This window comes from Anopheles stephensi, chromosome 2 (genome assembly GCF_013141755.1).
Source record: "Anopheles stephensi strain Indian chromosome 2, UCI_ANSTEP_V1.0, whole genome shotgun sequence".
NCBI classification, from domain to species: domain Eukaryota; kingdom Metazoa; phylum Arthropoda; class Insecta; order Diptera; family Culicidae; genus Anopheles; species Anopheles stephensi.
The window spans coordinates 28,130,228-28,150,283 of NC_050202.1; the positions used below are offsets into that span (position 1 = coordinate 28,130,228).

Here is a 20,056-nt window from a genome sequence, read left to right on the forward strand (position 1 = left end):
ACACTGTCCTCTACTTTTTCAAAACATTTTTCATTAATTTAAATTCTAAATGCTATATTTTTTAGATAAAAATGTTTAAAAACTTCTTCAATACCGAAATTTTGGGTTTATTCTCTCATAGTTTAGTACCCCTGACTATCGTTTGGTTTTTCGTTAATGTATTCCTTCATGTACAAACAAATTGTGACGAGGTTAATGATGTAGCCAAGGGTTCGAAGAAGCAAAGTGCACAGCCAAAAACAAAAACCAAAACCGCCAAAAAGTAAATTAAGGGCAGCCAGCGATGATGATGAAGTTGTAAATCACAGTAATATGCGAAATTAGTAGAAGAAAGAGTTGTACCCCAAAACCCACTCCCGATCCCAATCTGTCGCTCGTCCGTTCGTTCTTCCCAGGGAATTTTGCCCACATTTTCATGCTGAGCTATGAACAACGATTGTTTGCCTCTTGTTTTTTTGTTCGTTGCGTTGCTCCCCCCCATCCATTTGCGAGCAGACATTATTGGCCCCAAAGCATAATGATCGTAAGATTTTCGTTTCATTTGTGTGGTTCGGTGTGTGTGTCTGTGTGTTTTTGTTTCCTTTTGTCGTTTTGTCACTTTGTACTGGCAACTAATGCAGCCGCCCCGCATTCTCCGGTACGGCGTAAGCTGGGGTGGAAAAAGCTGTTTTCCAAAGTTTTCTTGCACTTTCGTTTTTAGCTTCGGGGCGTACGAGCGATAATCCCGACGGGGGTTTGAAGTGTCTGGTCGCATATCCTCCCGGGTTCAGTCGGTTGTAAAGCGTTGGCCGATGGTGCGGTACGTACCGTTCAATCCATTCGTTGGAAATTGCTTACTCAAACAAACCGACCGACCGACCGACCGATCGTCGGTGACTGTTGATAATCGTAGAAAATAGACGAGATGATTAAAGGTTCTGGACAGGATATTTCCGGCCAATTCATTTCCTACACGACGGACGACAGGAGTCCGGGTGAGAAAGCATTCGGAACCGACCAGATGCTTCGTTTTACTGCAATTGAGAAATTGTTGCTAGAAACAGAGATTTTGTGTGTCATAACCAGAAAAAAAAGCGAAAAGTTGTACGTTGCACACGGGACGGAAGACATCAGAACAAGGACATGCTGCTTTCGTCGTGTTTTGTCGTGTTTTCCCTGCAATATGAACGAAAATGAAACATAAAAACCTCGCACAACCCACCCAAATCGGTACAATGATGCGGGAAATTGGTATCGGGAGACATTCGCATGCATTCTTGTGCCCTAGTCAGAGGTTCTGCAACTTGCATCTGTCCTGCTTTTTTTTTTAGTTATTTCGCTGTTGGCTCTGCGCAATGTAATGCACACCGTGCAGAGGGAGTTTTTGCAAGATTTGCACGATGATGGAATTTTATGCGAAGCCACTGCACCGTAATCATGGTCATTAGAGGAAATTGAGTTGAAATGGTTCATTATCTATCCTGGCGCGAATGTTGGGGATGGCGTTCTGTTCCTCTGTTCCTTTTTTTCACCGTGTGAACGTGTGTTTGTGTTGTTGTTCGCTTTCGTTCTCTGCGTTTTTTCTACTCTTCCAGTCTATCGCCCAATTGGATCATCTAACCCTGTGGCAAGGGAATGAGTGTGAGCTCGGTGCGGGACAGCAACTTGTAATCCAACCGTCGGAGACAAGTGGTCCTGGTTGTGGGGGGAGTGGGAGAAATGGTTTATGTGTGCCTGTTTTTGTTGCCCGTTTGGATAGTAGCAATGTTGCATTGAAAAATTGCACTTTCCCGTGTCGTGTGGCATGCGAGAAGTGCAAACATTAATCACACAAAAAACCTCATTCCGCGTGTCGTGCATGGCCAGCCCAACAAGGACCAACTGCTTTGGATGTTTTATGCGGCTCTGGAGGGGGAGTGTTCGTTACCCCGGTGTGGGTGCTTACGGGCGAGTTTATGCTTTTGTAATTCACAATTCCAGCAGACATGCGATGGGTGCCTCGGTGACCATCGATGTCCTGGGAGTGCTGGGCGTATGGTGTGCCCGTACGCTGCATATCGGACACTAAATGAGCCGAAAAATGTAAAACTTGTGCGGCCAGGGTCCGGACGTGTATGATGGGGTGTTCTACCATTATAGTGCAACGTCATCTTAAAGCACGGAGCGTGGGTGAAGGCGTTTAGCTGGGTGCCCTTTTAGCTTGCACAGGAAATATGAGATAAACATCAGAGCAGCATTAGGTTGGTTTTGGTTCGAGGGGGGTTTAGAGGTTGGGAAAAATTTGCGGCATATCTTATTTACTGCTGAGGTTTGCTTAATTAACATCCCGACAAATGATATGCCGTGGTTGATGTGAAGGAACGCAGTCGGTGCGATCCAGATAAATAAATAGCTGGTTCTCAAAACCAGTGTGCAGTTTTAATTGGGCAGGTTCATTTAGAACGTGCGCGGTAACAATATTTTCTTTGCTGATGAATTGGCATATTCATTTTAAAAATGTGTCTAATTGGATGGTCCTGTAGCCGAGGCGGAAATGGTGCCGCGCTTCACATGGTTCAAATCGCATCCAGATTGCCCCCCCGTACGTGTAGGGCTGTCTACTTTGCTACGGGTGAAATGAAGTCACAGCAGGCCAGAAATGGCAGGCCGAGACCTTTCAAGGTTGTATTGCCAAAGAAGAAGAAGAAAGAAGAAGAAAAAGAAGAATCACACGTCAGGAACTTATATCGAATCCCATTGTATGCGGGTCTTACTATCCATCTACGAGTAAACTTAAGTAAAGGAATCTGAAAATGGTACCTTAAGATATTTTGAATTTCCTGTGCTTAAAAGGATAAAAAATGTTTGTGATATGGATAAAGTCTATATAAAAGGTATAAATTATAAATAAACTAATTTAGAGAGAAAAAACACGAAATATGAGGAGCTAATGTTGAAGAAATACTAAAAACCATAATGCCCTCAAAAAACTTATCAAAAGTGGACGATGTTGATGATGTCCCACCTCATACCAAAGTAGCAAAGAAGTGAGAAGGGCGAAGCAAATGGAATAATAATATGGTTCTTATATTTATTCGCAAATCCAGATTATATGGATGAATTATTGTTACAGCTCTCATTGAAATCGATCTGGCAGGTTGCCATAGTTACTGACATAACGGAATTCTACAAAGTTTCACTTAACGCGCGCTTGTTTCACTCTTATGCAAGCCTATTCATCTAATTTTATTCATTTTATTTAAATTATCATTAATTATTTAGCTCGAAATTTGAGCAAAGAACAAGAAGCCAGAAAAATAAATCATTATCATCACAAGTGTTGATAAAAAAGAGCTGTCAAACACAAAACACATACTAATATAACACAACATAAAACATCTTCTTATGCTGCTTTACAACCACGGAAGGTCTAGGCCTGCCATTTCTGGCTTTCTATGATTTCAAATTTTACCCTAACTGGATAGTCTGGCCTGCATTTGGGAAGACGGCTCGAATGGGTCATGATGTCCAGTTCTGTCGGGTAAAGACCAATACCGCTGTCGCCTCCGAAACCGGTTATAAAACATTAAAATTGTATGCAAATCCCAGCATATAAATTTATGAAAATGCTTTTTTACACAAGCTACACAGGTCCTAGGTCCTACATAGGACTTGACAAAGTCCTCATATCTATAAATTTTTAAAAGACATTAAAGGCCTTGCCGTATTGTTCTCTGATTTTAAATAGTATCTGGTTAAGTATTATTGATTATTTCATTCAACTAGCACGACCTGGCTCAAAGCTTTACACTTATTTACAAAAAATCCACCTTTTACTTTAGATCTCAGACATTTCCATCACGGCATTATGAGCTTTAATCCCCTAGAAAAAGCAGGCAATTATTTTCCGGCGAAGATAACAAGGTATACGCTGCGCTACGGGTCCTGTGGTAATGGTGATATGGTGTGGTTTCCACCCTGGATGTCAGTTATTGTAGTAACATACCATGCAGGAACATGTGCTACAAAAAAACTGACCGTGTCCGACATACGACTAGTTTTACTGAATACAGACTAAATAATAAGAAACAATCCCATACGGAACATCCCCCAAAGTATGGACTGACTATCCAACTACGTAGCAATCATGATGGCAGGTATGACCCAAGAGGTTGTTTGGCTAACAGAAGAAGAAGATTTGAAAAGTAGATATAATTTGTATCCATCCCATGCAGACCGTCTCTTCGTACGCTCGACTGACTATTCAGCTATGGGTGCATGCAAGTAACAGAATGCCAGAAATGGTAGGCGGAGACCTTACAGTCTCCATTGCAGTCGCAAAGATGAAGAAGAAAATGGTGTTTTTTAAAGCTGTAGAACCTTTTTTAATGTTGAAATGGATTTATAACAAACTTAAATTAACCTAGAAGGCAAAACATGATATTTTGTTATTAAATTGCTGTTATTAAATTTACTCATTACATATCGAATTGGGAAAAACGGGCGTAATCCTACCAAATCAATCCCCCTCAAAGCAACCAAATGGTTGGTTTAACACTTTTGGATAATGTTAAATGAACATAAGCTATTCACGAAGTTGCGGTGAAAAACCCGCGGTGTACAGTAGCACTTGTAAAAATTCATTAGATGTTAATCAGAGAGAAAGAGTTTAAAATAAACCATTTGTATAGAAAAGGCATTCGTTCCCTTTGGCTGGGTTAAAATTTGAACCTAAATATCACTCAGAAATTCAAATATGAGATGCAAATTTTTGGGACAAACAATGCGACATATTTGCATACCATCCTACGTACAAAGGCGATGTTTTCCCTGCATGTACAAATATGCGTTAATTAAAGTAAAAAGCAGCAAGCGAAACATACAAAAAAAATTATCTGCGTACGTAGTGGAATTTTCGACGCCTTGCTTATCCTTTCTGTTTGTTTACATTATATGCGTTGTAAATTATAAATATTTATAATCCATATTTTCTATCTTAATAGCAGGTGACCTTTACGATTCACATTGAAAATCCGTAGGTAAAGCACATACCATACAGTCTAACTGGAATACATTTAACATTCTCAAGAGTGAAAGTCTTGTTTATTTAAAACTAAATCCTTATTTTATATTTTGCTGTTCAAAATTATTATAATTCAAAACTGCGTCTTGCACTCAGCAAAATAGATACCAACGCACACCAATATAAATCAACACTGATCATTGAAAAAGTGACGAAGTAAAAGGAGTATTTTTTTTCTATCACCAAACGCATGGCTATCATCACAATACCCACAACCATGGTTTCCATTGTGGCCAGAAGAAATGATGGGGGGTTTTATGGTCGCTAATACGCTATAAACTTTTTCCTTCCCATATGTGGCTCCTTTGCGTTGGATTAGATTCGCATCGATTCTCGTACCTGAGTCCGGTTCTGCCTTGGACCTTCAATATTTTTACCACGATGTCCTTCCTGGAAAGAGGCAACGCAAAAAATTTCATTCACAGACAAACCCTATCGTTTGCATTGTTCGGGCACGTGTCGGGGACGGGAGCTGAACTGCATGGGCGAGCTTGGATCACGACTTGTTTTTACCGCAGGTGGTCAATGTAGTTCTGCCTTTGTTACATCGCCATAGACGTGTGCTTGCCTCTTAAAGCGAGTAGGATTACTACCTTCCGATGGTGGTATCCATTGGAATCGAAACAGCATCATCGGCAGGCAGTGTATGTGTGTGAAGTGCGTTGCCATTAGTACACACACGTTACACATTTTCTTTTACTTTCCCAGGACTGTGAGGAGTGCGTTGATGGAGTTTTTTCGCCCGGATAAGCGACACTCCAGCGACATTGTAATTTCATCTCCGCCTGTGCAACATGTCAATGAATGGTTAATGATGTGCTTGACGGGCTTCCGATGAATCTCCTACACAAAGTAGCCATTAGCGAAACAATACGACAAATTGATGGCATTGATCGATTAATGCATGGCTAGTGATAGTGTTTAATAATAGAACTGATTTTTCTCCATCAACGTACCAACGTTTAGTAAATGATTCTACATTTCATAGGGTGCTCAATAAATTGTTATTAATATTACTACAAACTTAACTTAATAAGACTAACAGAATTTGAGATAGTTTAAATACCTGAAACCACACATAAATTGTAGCACGTAACCAATGATGAGAAACAGCAGCACCAGGATAGTTTGCAGATGTCCAACGCAACGTCCAAGAATTTCCACATCACTGGAATTGGGTCGTAGTCCAGCCAGGGATAGTATGATAACATATGGCCGAAGGAACTAATGTTTGGAAGAGAGTTTGGAAGAATAAATTGACATTTAATTTCTTGGGACATATCCATATACTTTGCGAAGATATAGATTGTGTTTATGTTTATTTAATATAAAAATACCTTATTCTAAGACCTTAGCTAAAGACCAATCTACCTTTTTCTAATCTAAAGCTACTTTATGCTAGGTGCTAATAGCGAGCTATCGGTTTTCTGCACGGAAAAACTTAAATGGATATGGAATAAATGGGTTACTAAATTGAAATGTGGGATGACACACACAAGCGGGTCTTTGTCACTGTTTGCGCCTAACGGTAGGCAACGAGTTAGCATGAATTTAGATAGAATTAGATAGATTGATAGAACACGACTAGTGTGGAATAAGCGGTCAATCACCAATACTAACAGTAGGAATAAGTTACACGAATAAATTGTATTAGTCTAAGTCAAACCGTCGAACAGTAAGCATCGTCTTGAGCTAGAGAAACAATCACACTACCAGGGATTAACAGAGAAGGGTGAATTTTGAAGCACACAAGAGGAAAGCAATGCGTGGTCATCAATATGATCGAGAAGTAGAGCGGCAATAAAGGAGGTTTTGGCGTGGGATGGGCCGATCTCTAATGACTGCAGATCAAGCAACTGACTCATGGTTCCGTATTGAGTAGACCACACGACAGAACCGGGGTTCAGATCCCATCTGAGTCGTTCCCCCATAGTGAGGACTGAATATCCAACTACGTGGTATCAATAAGTCTTGCAAGCCAGCAAATGACCTATAAGGCATGATCTATAAGAGGTCATTAGGCCAAAAAAGGAGAAGATGAAGAAAATGTACATTTATCCTGGTGATGGAGCGCTGCACCCTTTCGCCACATTTATCGTGGGTTCTTGCAGTTGGTAACCACACAACTGAGCAGAACTTCAAGATCGATCTAACCCGCGAGCAGAACAATGTTTTCAAATAAAGGGAGTCCGAGAAGTTTCGAGCAATTCATCGTAGACCCTGGGCTTAGTCTTTTAGGTTCTATGAACACCGTTTCGACGTTTGTAGCAGGATGATCGAAAGTTCAATCATTTTCCATCGAAATACCAAAGTACCTGAAGCCTGTGACTTGGTTGATAAACCACTTGTCTAAAACATTGGAGAATGACAGTTAGGGAGCGACTAAAAGAAAGGCTAGTTACAAGAGCACCAAACGGAAACCCAGTCAAGAATATTTTGAAGAGACTCAAAAGCCCGGCGTCCGCTGGCAGGAGAAAAGATTTATGAATCATAGCACCGTAAACAGCCATTAGGAACCACGGTATTCCCTATTTTGTAAAATTGAGATTATGGTACATAGTTTTACCGTTTTGATTTATTTTTGTCTAAGAAAACACAGTCAAAGAGTCTTTTCACTCTTTTCAACTTCAAACTTCTTAAACGTAAAATACCTCATAGGTACGATTGTAGAAGCACCGTATGGCCAGTCCAAAAATTGCCTTTTTATGAACGCAGACAAGGACTTGTGCCAAAAAGAAACGGCACGAAAGGAGAAAAGAAAAAAATTGAGTAGCAAAACGAGAGAGGCAAAACGCTTGTCATGCTATTCAGGAGAGGATCTTACCTATAATTAAAGTAACTGTCGGCCTATTGTTGTATTCTTCCGTTTGTTTCTATAAAATTCAAGAATACTAAAATATAATGATGAGTAGACATAAAGTCTTACAAGGCTTTCTCGAGTCAACACCTTGTCTTCGTTCCTTGGTGAAAGCGCCGCCAGCACTCGGTAACCGGACCAATTACAAAATATACTCATACGCATTCAGGGGAAGTAAAGGAAGCTTAGGAGGTTGTTTCAATCTATGGTTTACACAGCAGAAGGACCTTCTGAGAATCTAGTAACAAAACTACACAAAAGTGAATTATTTTGCCTACATTTTCAACAAGGACCTTCCGAGAATGTAGTTGCAAAGTAAATGTGGCATCGGGCGGAAAGTGAGTTAATTAATGGTTCATTAATGTCACCACTTTCAATCGAGCCAGGTACACTCATGCACATCATCATCTGATTTAGTACCTTTTTTGTAAAGTTCTCAGTACCGGTGTGCTCCAAGGTGCGCGCTTACATCGTTAAAGCATTAAAGCAAGCGAAAAACTCAAGTAACACTAACTTGATGGATGAAACATTGCTTGCTTGCTGGAAAACGTTGCAAAAGGGTAAAGTTTTCCTCATTTAAAGCTCTTTTGCATTGCAAGATACCGAAGCACTAACGATGTTGTTTTGACGTGCAGTGCAAGATTTATCAACGAAGTTGTTCCTCACAGCAAACGACGTACTTTCGTTCCGGCACAAATGCATCGGTATGCAGGCGTAAGATTATGCTTTCTCCGAATAAATGCAAAGGAACAGTCGGACGTAAACCCTTCCACGGCGAGGATCACGGATTGTTATTACTTCCCCCGTTTCGTCCGGAGTGGACCGTGTTACGAGCGCGTGGAAACGAGAAAAAACTTCATTTGAGAAATATTCCACGGAACCGGTGCGCTTCAAACGGTAATGGTTCACCGCAAGTACAATTGAATTGTGTAACAATTGAATAAAACTTGCAACGGATTCTTTGCAACGGGCAGCCGGATCGCTGAAGTGAAATGGTCGCTTATGACTGTTGAGCTGTAAAGAAAAGCTTGACGTCCCCTTATTTGTGGACGTTAATTCGCTCCAGTGAAGCAACAAATGATGCATAACAGTGGAGATAAATAGTAAATTAGATATCTGTTTAAATTTATCCTTGAAGTGGAAGCTTGAGAAGAGATCGGCATAATGGGTCTATTGAAAAAATAAACTTCAAACTCAAATAACATAATTAGCCTTTTCTTTTAACCCTTTAGCCATGGGATTGCTAAATAATTTACTCTAGAGACTCCCAAATATCAACTTTTCATTAGTTTACCTTTTCTCGACCCAAAGAGTCAATTCTTTGGTGGTTCTGGTGCCCCTAACCTCACATCTAAAGCTTTGTAGAGTAAAAGTTTACCATCACGGTGCTGTTCTGTGTCTTGTGGTTCTGCATTTGCGGTGGTAGTTCGCATAGTGAACACGGTCGGTAAAGCGTACTGTCGGGAAGGTTTAACGGCGAATTGTAATAAGTCGTGCACTTTCCAAGGTGACAAGCTACACAACAGTCAAGGGATTTTTCATTCCTTTGGTACGCTGTAAGCCTTCTGCCCCAGCGAACGGAACGGTGAGACATGTCTTGTCTTTAGTAGCAGTAAAGTTCGCCAGACTTTACCTGGTGCTCCATCATATCGGGAGGGGTGTGCATGTTTTGTCGCTTTAAAGTTTTACATGCAAAGTGCGGTTTTGTTTGGGTTATGTTGAAGCGGGAAATGGCGGAATTTGATGGGTGACCGAAATTAAATAGTGGTGAGTTTTGAAGGTTTTACAGTTCATTAACATTTCCCAGCTTTTCTTGATGCAATGACATAATTAGTGTCATAAATAATGAAACATTCTTCAAGTAAATAATAATCTTATAGAAATAAAGATGGTAGCTATTAGCTTAAGATACTAAAATGTGGTTTTAATTCTTACCTTACGTTTGCAGAAGCGTAACGTCACGGAAGTTGGTTCAGCTTCGGTTATTTCGTCGATCTGCCAAATAAAAATGCCATGATTATAAATCGCTTAGTTCGGTTTTTAGAACAACGAATTAGCATTATTCAAATATTTCTTCCGGCAGGACCGTGACTCTAATCCCAGCTGGGCCGTTCTCTCGTAGCGACGACTGACTATTCATCTTCTATCCAAGGTTTCGGCCTGCCATTTCTGACTATCTGTGACTTAGGGGCCTACGGGAAAGTGCTCTGGATGGGATTTGAGCCCCCTATCCAAATGCGCGGTATCGATAAGTCTACTGAGCCAGAAACGAAAGGATTTATCATTTTTCATTTTTAAATAATTTTTGTGAAGAAGATTACCATTTTTGTGTATTTAAATGTTATACAGCGCGTAACATAGCAATAACGCCACTAGATTTTTGAGGTACATGTTATTGGTACTGCACTGCATGTTAATATATATACAGTGTCGGACAATAGAATAAGACCACCTGATGTTTTAAAATCGTAAAACTGAGGTTATGGTGTCAATTTTTAACGGATCTAATTAATTTTTTCTGCAAAATTAAGTTTAATTAAGTCACTGCATATCACTGCCTTCCTATCATTGTTGGCCATCTATCCCCGCGCCGACATGGTTTAATTCCCAAACGCACAACTTCTTTCAACCTTATGTGTCTTGTATCCTCTGCTCTATCGAACATGTTATCCGGTCGTCAAACTGACGTCCTATACACCGACTTCAGAGCTGCCGTTGACAGTGTACCTCTCGATCTGCTGATTGCCAAACTCTCCTGGCTGAAGACTAACCTGGTTTCGAGATCGTATAGAGTTAGAGTTTCGTCTTGTCTGTCCGACTCCTTCGGTGTTCCTCAAGGTAGCGTCCTTAGTCCTAGTTTATTTCTGTTATTTGTTAAAGACTGTATTGGAAATACTCCCCGCCGAAGGTTTTCTGTTTTACGCAGATGATCTCAAGATCTTCCTTCCCGTGTCCTCGTCTGCTGACTGTTGTCTTCTCAAAAATGTATCTCAAAAATGGCCTATTCCTGTCTCCTGTTTAGTGTTGTGTGATCTCATTTTCTCGTTCTCGTTTTCCGTTTAACTACAACCTATGTGATACAGTTATACGTCGTGCATCCTCTGTAAAGGATCTAGGTGTGTGGCTCGACGAAACGCTGTCCTTCAGTACCCATGTTGATTATGTAATTAGCAAGGCTAATAAATCACTGGGTCTGATCATTAGGCTATCGTCCGAAATCCGCGATCCCCTCTGCTTGAAGTCCCTGTACTGCTGTTGGGTGCGATCCTCCTTGGAATACGCGGCTGTAGTCTGGTCTCCCCCAGGCTCCACTGCGATGGCCAGACTGGAGAGTGTTCAGCGCAAATTCACTCGTGTGGCTGTTCGTCGCTTCCTTAACGGCTATCATCTTGCTCTCCCTCCCTATCCAGTCCGTTGCCGTCTTCTTGGGCTAGAAACCATCGAGGATAGGCATTTCCATATCCGTGCTAGCTTCATTGCAGGTCTCCTGTTAAATGAACTTGATGTCCCTTCTCTCCTGTCTGCCATCCCTCTTTATGCTCCTTCCCGTCACCTCTGCGATAGACCTCCCCTTTATATCCCATTCTGCCCCACCCGCTACGGTTCGAACGATCCTCTGCTACGAGCTTTATCTGCATTCAATAAGTGCTATCACCTGTTCGGCTATAATGTATCCCTGTCTCGTTTTCGTGACCGTCTTCGTGAAGCCTCTTTCCTTGCCACCTAATCCTACTGTCATCCTCGTTTTTCCTTTAAGTGTTTAAAAGAATTGTTAAACCATCATTGGCAGACAATAAGAAATGAATAATAATTATAATAATAATAATAATAATAAAGAAAGGTGATTTTTGTAGCTTCTTAAAAAATGGGATCACAAGAAGCACATGAAAATAATATCAAAAAATACGAAATTTGTCATAAAACTCCAATAATTGCATCACTACACCTAAAAAAATGTTAAAATTAGTTTTTACATTGTTTTGAGCTTTTCTTACTCCTTATAATTTTTATCTTATTTAAAAATGACGATTTGCATAAAAAGACGATGGAATTCCGTAAGAGGCTTTATAGTTATTAGGATTCATAGTTAGTTTTAGTTGCTCAATATAATTTTTACCTATGTCTCCGAACTTTCTAGCTATTCTAAAAAACAAACTGGAGGTCTTATTGTTCTGTTACGCACTGCATATTCCAGTCTTTGTTGAAAAAGCTGTATTGGTGCTTCTGATTGGAAATTTCCTATGAGCTCAATTTGCAGACCTAAATTTAATCTTTCACCTGAACTCAAGTCACCCATTTGTTTGCAAATTAAATAAAGCATCCTCAAAATCTCCTCACTTCAATTATTCGATATTCCATTCATACTCTTAACCACACTTTCCCGTGTCGAAACACACTTGTGCCAACCACATTTGAATAACATCCACATTACGCATTCGCGTCCGTCAAGCACCGGCACCGTCGTCTTCATGGAGCTTTGCACGATCACCACACCTTCCCTTCGCTAGGTCTCAACTGCAGGTTCGGTAAAAAGCATTACACAGAATTTTACATCCTCCGGGAATCGCTCTACCCGTAAGTGACTTTTAGCTCTCAAAGGAACAAAAACCTTGGCGGGCGACCAACGTCCAGAACGGTTGGTTTTACCGGGTCGCGCTCGTTTTTTCGGTGCACACGGTCGGTGAACAGCAAAAATCAATTTATATTTAAATTGAAGCCATCCTGCACATACACGCCCCAGGAAACCACGCATTGAGGGTGGAAACGATTTTTAACCGTTGAAATGTCCCACATGGTGGTATCTTGCAGAACTTTGTTTTTTCATTAAGTGGTCGGTTTGCATGGAACTAAGACAAAGCTGGAGTGATGGAATGGTTTTAAATTGTTTAAGAACTTTTACAACTTTGGTAGAGTTAGTTTGTATTAAAATACACTATGCGTTTGGTTTCCATACATAAACAGATAGGAGAATGTTCTTGATGTGCTATAGTCATCTTTGACTGTAAAGATCATTATCCTTCTTGAGATTAGATGTTGGAATTGAGTATTCGATGTGGAATCAAATCTTTAATATCTGAGCGGTATCTCAATAAAATGCTTGTGGCAAGTTCAAGATGTGGTCGCGACAACTGTTTGAATGCTACTAAATTAATTTGTATAATTTACTTAATGTTTACCAGACATTCCTTTTTACTAATTCGAATGCCTAATCTATCGTGTTGCTAACTGGAGCCATTTAAGCGTCAACAATATCTTCATTCATTCGTGTAGATTTTGGATTCTCATACATTTTATAAAAGATATTTATCTTTTCTTATATAGTTATATAAATGCTCTCAGAAAAAAAACTCATCCAAGTCTTCGCTCAATCTGTAAGTCATTTACCAATACTTTACTGAGCAAACAGTACTTGAGCCGGTCCGGAGTCCGAGGCGATAACGGCGCCGGTCTTCTCACGGCAGGACCGGAGTTCAAATCCCATCCAAGACCGCCTCCCCATCCGTAGGGGTGGCTACCTTACTACGGGTAAAATCTAGTCACAGAAAGCCAGAAATGGCAGGCCGAGACCTCTCGAGGTTGTAGTGTGCCAAGGAAGAAGAAGAAGAAGAAGTACTGAGCAAACGCTGGTAAAGTTTGGACAGCAGCTACACACCTTCAGCCATTCGCAAATCGAAACCTCATCCCGAATGCTTATCGGCCTGTAGGATGAAATGTCAAACCACCGACAAATGTCACCGGTGGTCAGCATCCGATGTCCATCATGTTAACGGCTGTTTGGCTGGCTAGTGAGAGAACTGAAACCCCCTTTTCAACATTGAAGCTGTAAACCCAGATAGGATAGTATCCATCTCAGTCGTGAATATTTCACCAAAAAGGTGTGAAATGAATGCACCGAAAAAGGAGCAAAATGCATCCGGGAAGACACATTTCACTGCAAATCTCATAAATCAATGCCAGCCAGAGGCCCAGTTGCCAGTTGCCGGGGGGCGTGAGTGCGTTGTGCAAATGCAAAAAGTTAAATGGAATGATCGATGGACGCAGTGAATTGGATGGTTCGTTTCGTTGCCCGGCATCACACTGTTTGATGTATTTTGGTTTTTGTTACCCATGTTTCCCTATATTTTTAAAAAAGCATCGAATGTCAACTGAAATCTGCATCGAGAGTGATTGGAAGTGGTGGTGAGATATCCCGAAAGGGTTACCGTTGCTCGTTTTTCTTTTTTGGTGTTGCGCTGTACAGTCTCGGCAACGATGATGATCTATGGTGTTGTTGAGATTCGTAAATGGATGCATAATGAAATTGGATGCTTATTCACGAGGGAGTGCTACGTGATACTGGAGAGGTGAAATGGCGTTGAAATTAGGGATGAATTACTTTGGCAACGGACTGAAAGATTGTCAGGTTGGGACTTTTTTTTTAGTTTTAGTTTTTCAGATTAGCGTACGGTTGGGGTTTATTTAATTGTACTGCTGAGTTAACGTTGGGGAAAATTCTCTTTATAATTAACCTTTTTTGCACGAACTTCACTTATCTGAGGTCAAGAGTTAACACTGAAAATTACATAGCTGTTGGGATATTCTTAGGGGTGTTGGACCATCCAAGGTCACCTCGAGCGGATAAATCTTATTCAGGAGGCACACTGCCCGTATTGCCCGGAGTTAAGAGAGACACCTGTGCATTTAATATTCGCGTGTCCTCGCTTCATTGCTATGAGGCACCGTATAAATACTCAGATCAGGGAGCAAGTGACTGTAGTGAACCTCAGTCACCGCTCAGGATCCTCGTGCAGACGATTCGCGTCAAAATAGGTACAGCAGAGACCAGTCCAGGCGCTCAGCAGGATGTTAGCCGGGAGAACCATATCATTAATGGTGATCCCGGCTTCATGCTGTAGCGGTGGCTATGATTTTATTGGAAAAACATACTACCGCGACAGGAAGTAGATCACCGGTGAAAACTGGAAGAGTCTTATTAGCTCTTCGGTGACCAAAGGTGAACGGTGAAGCAAAGACGCCCAAAAACCCTCACCAAGTTGTCACAGTGCGACGTCGTGACGGATTGCTCATGTAAAAATTGTCTGTACCATTCTTTTCAATTGTCATACCCCTCGATAGTAATCTGAAAATGTTTGGCGAAAGGCTCGAAGAGGGTCTTTTTGAAGATCTACTCCTCGGAAATTAAAAAAGACTTAGAAACTTACTCCACTCAAAATACCTATCGCGAGAGATCGCGAAGCTAGGAATGTTTCGAACTTTCCAAGACCCGGTATTCACATACAACTTTGACGCGGACTCTGCCCAACACTGACGAAACTTCTTAGCCACCCTTCGAAAAGAAGATAAGAAGGATTTTCTGTCCCGTATGTTTGTAAGTATATTTCAGTAGTCTCTTTAGAGCTCTACCAGCTGTACGATGATCTTGTCATGGATCTAATTAGATTCGCTAGGCTTCTGTGGGCTGGTCATGTCATGAGATTGGCGCAGAACGTATCAGCCCGTAATGCAGTGTGATGCTGTGATGCAGTTCACATCGACCGAGAAGGCGTGGTAGGCTGACATGAAGATACAGTCTTCCATAGGGCACTTCTGTTGTAGACTTAAGTGTCAAGTAAGTGAGGAAAACAAGCCGTTCAAATTTTTCCCAAATTGACCTATTCGAAATTGAGTAGGAAACACATAACTGAGTTTGTACTTTTCCTTGATGATGTCAGTATTATTGTGGTCTATAAAGCTCCTGGAGATCTTTCTCTTCCTCTATTTTTTATGCATACCGTTTACTCTTTGAGTCGAAACACTGGTGCGATTCTTCTTAGTGAGCTTTTCATTCAGTTTGTTATTAGGGGGCCGGTGGTCGAGGCGATACCGGTCTACATGTGAAAGGATAGGGGACAAAATCTCTTATCCTCATCAGGAGAATAAGGGTTTTTGCGGGCATTGACTCCTATTTTCAACAAGACTTTAAATTGAATTCTCCATTTTATTCGCACCTGATTGTTTTTTTTTCCGCAATGATATCCAAATGATTGACTAAAGACAGAAAGAAGTCTTGTATAATGATGATATATGTGTAATAAATAGACTGATGGACGTATTGAGTGTTTCGTGTTGTATTTAGTACTTGCCTTTAAATCAAATAATTTTTCACCTTCAATCCAACCTTTTCATAATAAATTCAACAGTAAAACAATTTGAATCAAACTTCCAGAAATCAGTTGATGAAGCTGTACCGTGAACTCTCTTAAACCTATAAACCGTTCAACCCTAAAACTCACCAAAGCTCACCGAGCTTTTTTTTCTTTTATCGACCTAACGCAAAACGAGCTGTGAAAGCCAAAAGACAAAAGTTTCTCAACGTCCATAAACGAGCCCGCCCTTCTGCACATCGCTATCAGTATTATCAATGTTGCCGTTTGGCATACGTGTTCACTTGGTGGATTAGTTTATGCGGTTCCACAACATTGATACCCTCTCTTGGCAAACTTTCCCACTAAAGCGCTAAAGGCGAAGAAGTTCCCTTGGTCGTTCTTGGTGTTATGGTGACGAACGATTCGACGCCATACAACCGGAGAACTTTCGAACACGAACGAAATGTAGATTGAGAGTGCATTATGCTGATTTGATGAGCGCGAATGCAACAACAGCAACTTGTCAACGAATGCTATCGTGCGAGGACGAACGAGTGGTACAGGGGTTTGTAATAAAAGGCATCTCGAAAGTTGCTGTTGAAGTGTAGATGTAAAAACATAGAATAGATTTTACGGCGCACTTTTTGAAGTTGAAATTCTAAAACTATTCGTAGAACATTTTTCTATGCGAAAGCCTCTCGAAAGTTGCCATATTAAAAACTGCTTATGAAAAGAAGATTAACTGAAGTGCAAAAAGTCTTCTGCATAGTGCTTTTGTGCCAAATCTCCACCTTTTAGGGTTCAAGATCAGCAGAATAAAAGCACATTCCAGGGTACGCTCTTCAGGGTTCATTAGGTGCGTTTTGCAAGAATGCTTCTAGCTTGTCACAGGTGAGAGTGTGGCGATGGCCAGACGAGCGATGGTTGAGAGGATTAGATTTTTTTCTTTACGCCTTTTTTTCTTCCTCCATGTATAAACAGATTGCTTTTGCATGCCGCTGGCCGTAGAGCAGAATGGAACCGGAGGCAGCTTACTCTAATCTCTTGGATTCGGCTGCACCAGCTGATGCAAGACACTCACTCCGGTCCCTTCGCACACGGGTCCCATTTATCCTTTCGACCTGTTTCCACCTGGTTGAGCAGCAGCTGCAAAGAGCCTGTTTTAAAATTGATTCAGAAAATGGTCGCTTCCCTGTTTACCAAGCGGATTGGATCAACGCGGCAAACGGGAAAGGGAAACGGTAGCGACCCAGCGTTTGCCCAGCGTGTACTACCAAGCGCAGAACATTGTTCTCGAGTTTGTGCGAAGAAAGCCAGTGCAAACGCGATCGGGATGGTGCATTCTTAAGCCGTGCCCCACAACCCACAGTCCGATTCACTTGCATTAGCCTCGAGAAAAGCTGACACATGGTTTGCGTTTCATCACTTTGATCTCCCGGGAAGCAGCGCACACGGGAAGTCGTTCGTTTCGTTCACTTTCTTGATGGACCCTGGCGGTGCATGTGCTTTCTTTGGTCGGTTGGTCGCGCACGGAGCACCTGGCAGCGAACTGAGGAGCTGAAACGCGTGCACTTACGATCACATTCTCCTCGATGCACTCCATGTCGCTGCTGTGCGATGCGTCCGGCGCGAGTGTCAGCACGTTGGAGGTGGTGGACAGGGACGAGGACGAAATCGTCGTCGCCCCGACCACCGTGGACTGATCCATTTTTGATGAGTTCTGAAAACTCTAAACTCCAGCGAAACCGCTTTCACTCGGCTGATGGTGATGAGCTGAATTCGATTATGCAGTGCTCTTGCGTTTGAGCGTGTTGTCCTTCGGTTGGCGGTCCAACTTTTGAACTTGGTGGTTTAGTTATGCTTTAGTCTATGGGAGGGGAGAAAATGGGAAAGAAAAGAAAAAAGTGAGGAAAACACAAATACTCCCTAGGAAAGAAATGATGCTCAACCTAATGATGCTTTATGCATGGGAAAATCCTTCAATGAAGCAATTTAAAGCGCTCGCGGGGCAAAAGAGTGGATGAGAATAGAATGTGAATATGAATATACGTATGCAAGCACTTGTAGGATAGTAGATTTGGCAAAACCGATTCAATGGGACAGGCAAAGTGCAATCGTGTTAGGGGTAGCTTTGAGATTCAGTTTGGTCTGACTTTTGGTGAGCATCGGATGAAATCTAGAATGGAAGCCAAATCAAGTGCAAGCGATATCCTAGACTGAATTTTGCGGAGAAATTTCTGAAGAACATTATTTAGACTTAGTCAAAACAAATCTCTGTGTATGATATTTGTTATTATCATCAATAACACTTTTTCTTTAAATTTTCTTCTTGAAAGTTAAAAAATGACAATTAACTGTACTTAAATAATTTTCAAAGTATGCGTGTAACTGAATATGGAAAGATAATTTTGAGGTGTAGTGTAATCGTACACATGCATCCGGTTTCTTGCTCGCCTTACCTTTTTATGGGTATTCTTATCATCGGTAAAGGTGCGATAGACTGTTTGCGTTGTACTTTTCACATTGAACTAACATTGGACGAATTGTAAATTTCACAGACACAATTTTGGTATTTTTATGAAATATTTGGATATTTTAAGCATGAAATATTTTGGAGAAACCAAACCGCAAATTTTTTATAATTTTTAAGCATAATAAACATACTATATGACCACGAACGATTCACACCACTAAATTCACTAATATTTATAACAATTAACATTATAGAAATATATTCTTAAAAATCGCTTTAGTAGCACACCTTGCTTGAATAGCTTTACCATGCGTATTTATGGTAAATATCACAGCTCAAATTGATCAAAAAATCCTACCGAAGCTTCACCACTTCATTCTTTCCAGATACCACATAGCACACTGAAACATCAAGGTTATGGAATTGAGATGATCGTTTAAAGATCACTCATACAGTAACAGAACCGTAAGTGACGTCACCATTAGACGATTTAATCGTGCTGCAATGTTGTTGAATGTTGAATGTAGATGTAAATTGGCCAACTTATCAGCATTCTTCGTACCGATTTGATTTTGGATTTTGCTTTTGCATTGGAAAGTGAAAGGTAAACAAACGCATGATTCTCGCTGTGGAAGTAAGACTAGAGAGAGAGAACGGGACGGATGAAGTGATGCTGGTTGCAAATAACAAAAAAGGAAATTGTGTTTTAGTTTTGCAGCTAAAGAGATAAGAGATGCGTGACACTAATCGTACTAGCTGGGTGTTTTGTACCTAGAACACAAATGAAACTAAAATTTAACAGAACAGAACAGTAACAGAAAAAAGGTCTCTGAAAAATAAGAGAAAAAAATTAACCTGGCTTCTGTTATAAAAGAAAAAATCAATTTTGTCGCCAGTCTTGAATTTTATTATGTTTGATTTTCCAAAATTCATTCTATACCGAAATCAAATAATATTGTTATATGTTGAGGATGCTGTACGAGTTATATACTCACATATTTTAAACGGTAACCTTGTTGTTTCACATTTTGTAAATAGCACCAAAATATGCTTTAAAAATAAAATACAGGGGTTTTCAGTTGATAAGGCATCCATTTTTATGGCAGCATTTTTAGATGGAATGGCAAACAAAGCTAGTTGATATGGAAACGGCTTCAGGTGATTATTGTGATCTTCAGATGATATTGTTATTAGAGCCGTTGATATTGCACGCATTTACCCGAGCGCTGAAAGGAAGTGTACAATATCAACGGACATCACAATTAAAGGTATTGGACTTCCCTGGCATATGAAGCCGTTTCCATATCAACTAGCTTTGTTTGCCATTCCATCTAAGAAGCCTGCCATAAAAGTGAATGCAATTGCCTTATCAACTGAAAACCCCAGTATAAAAAATAAAATACTACAAAATTTTGCGATCACTAAACATTAAAAAAATTAAAATTGTTTTTAGAATTCTTATTAGTTTACAAATTCTTCACCACAGTCATTACATACGGTGGTGACTACAGGGCGTTAAGCCGTTATAATAAATAAAATGAATAAATAATCGCCCGGGA

At 40.7% G+C, this 20,056-nt stretch overlaps 1 protein-coding gene across 1 annotated transcript in view; it reads right to left on the reverse strand.

The window, feature by feature from the left end:
• LOC118506046 overlaps positions 1–18,900 on the reverse strand; it is a 41,386-nt gene extending 22,486 nt beyond the window's left edge. The window contains exons 1-4 of the mRNA XM_036042677.1: positions 18,484–18,900; positions 17,601–17,891; positions 9,834–9,893; positions 6,108–6,265 (exon numbers count right to left, since the gene is read on the reverse strand). Of these exons, the coding sequence (XP_035898570.1) occupies positions 6,108–6,265; positions 9,834–9,893; positions 17,601–17,732 (350 nt within the window). The 5' untranslated portion in view covers positions 17,733–17,891; positions 18,484–18,900. The remainder of the gene's footprint in view (positions 1–6,107; positions 6,266–9,833; positions 9,894–17,600; positions 17,892–18,483) is intronic.
• Positions 18,901–20,056: the final 1,156 nt, after the last annotated feature.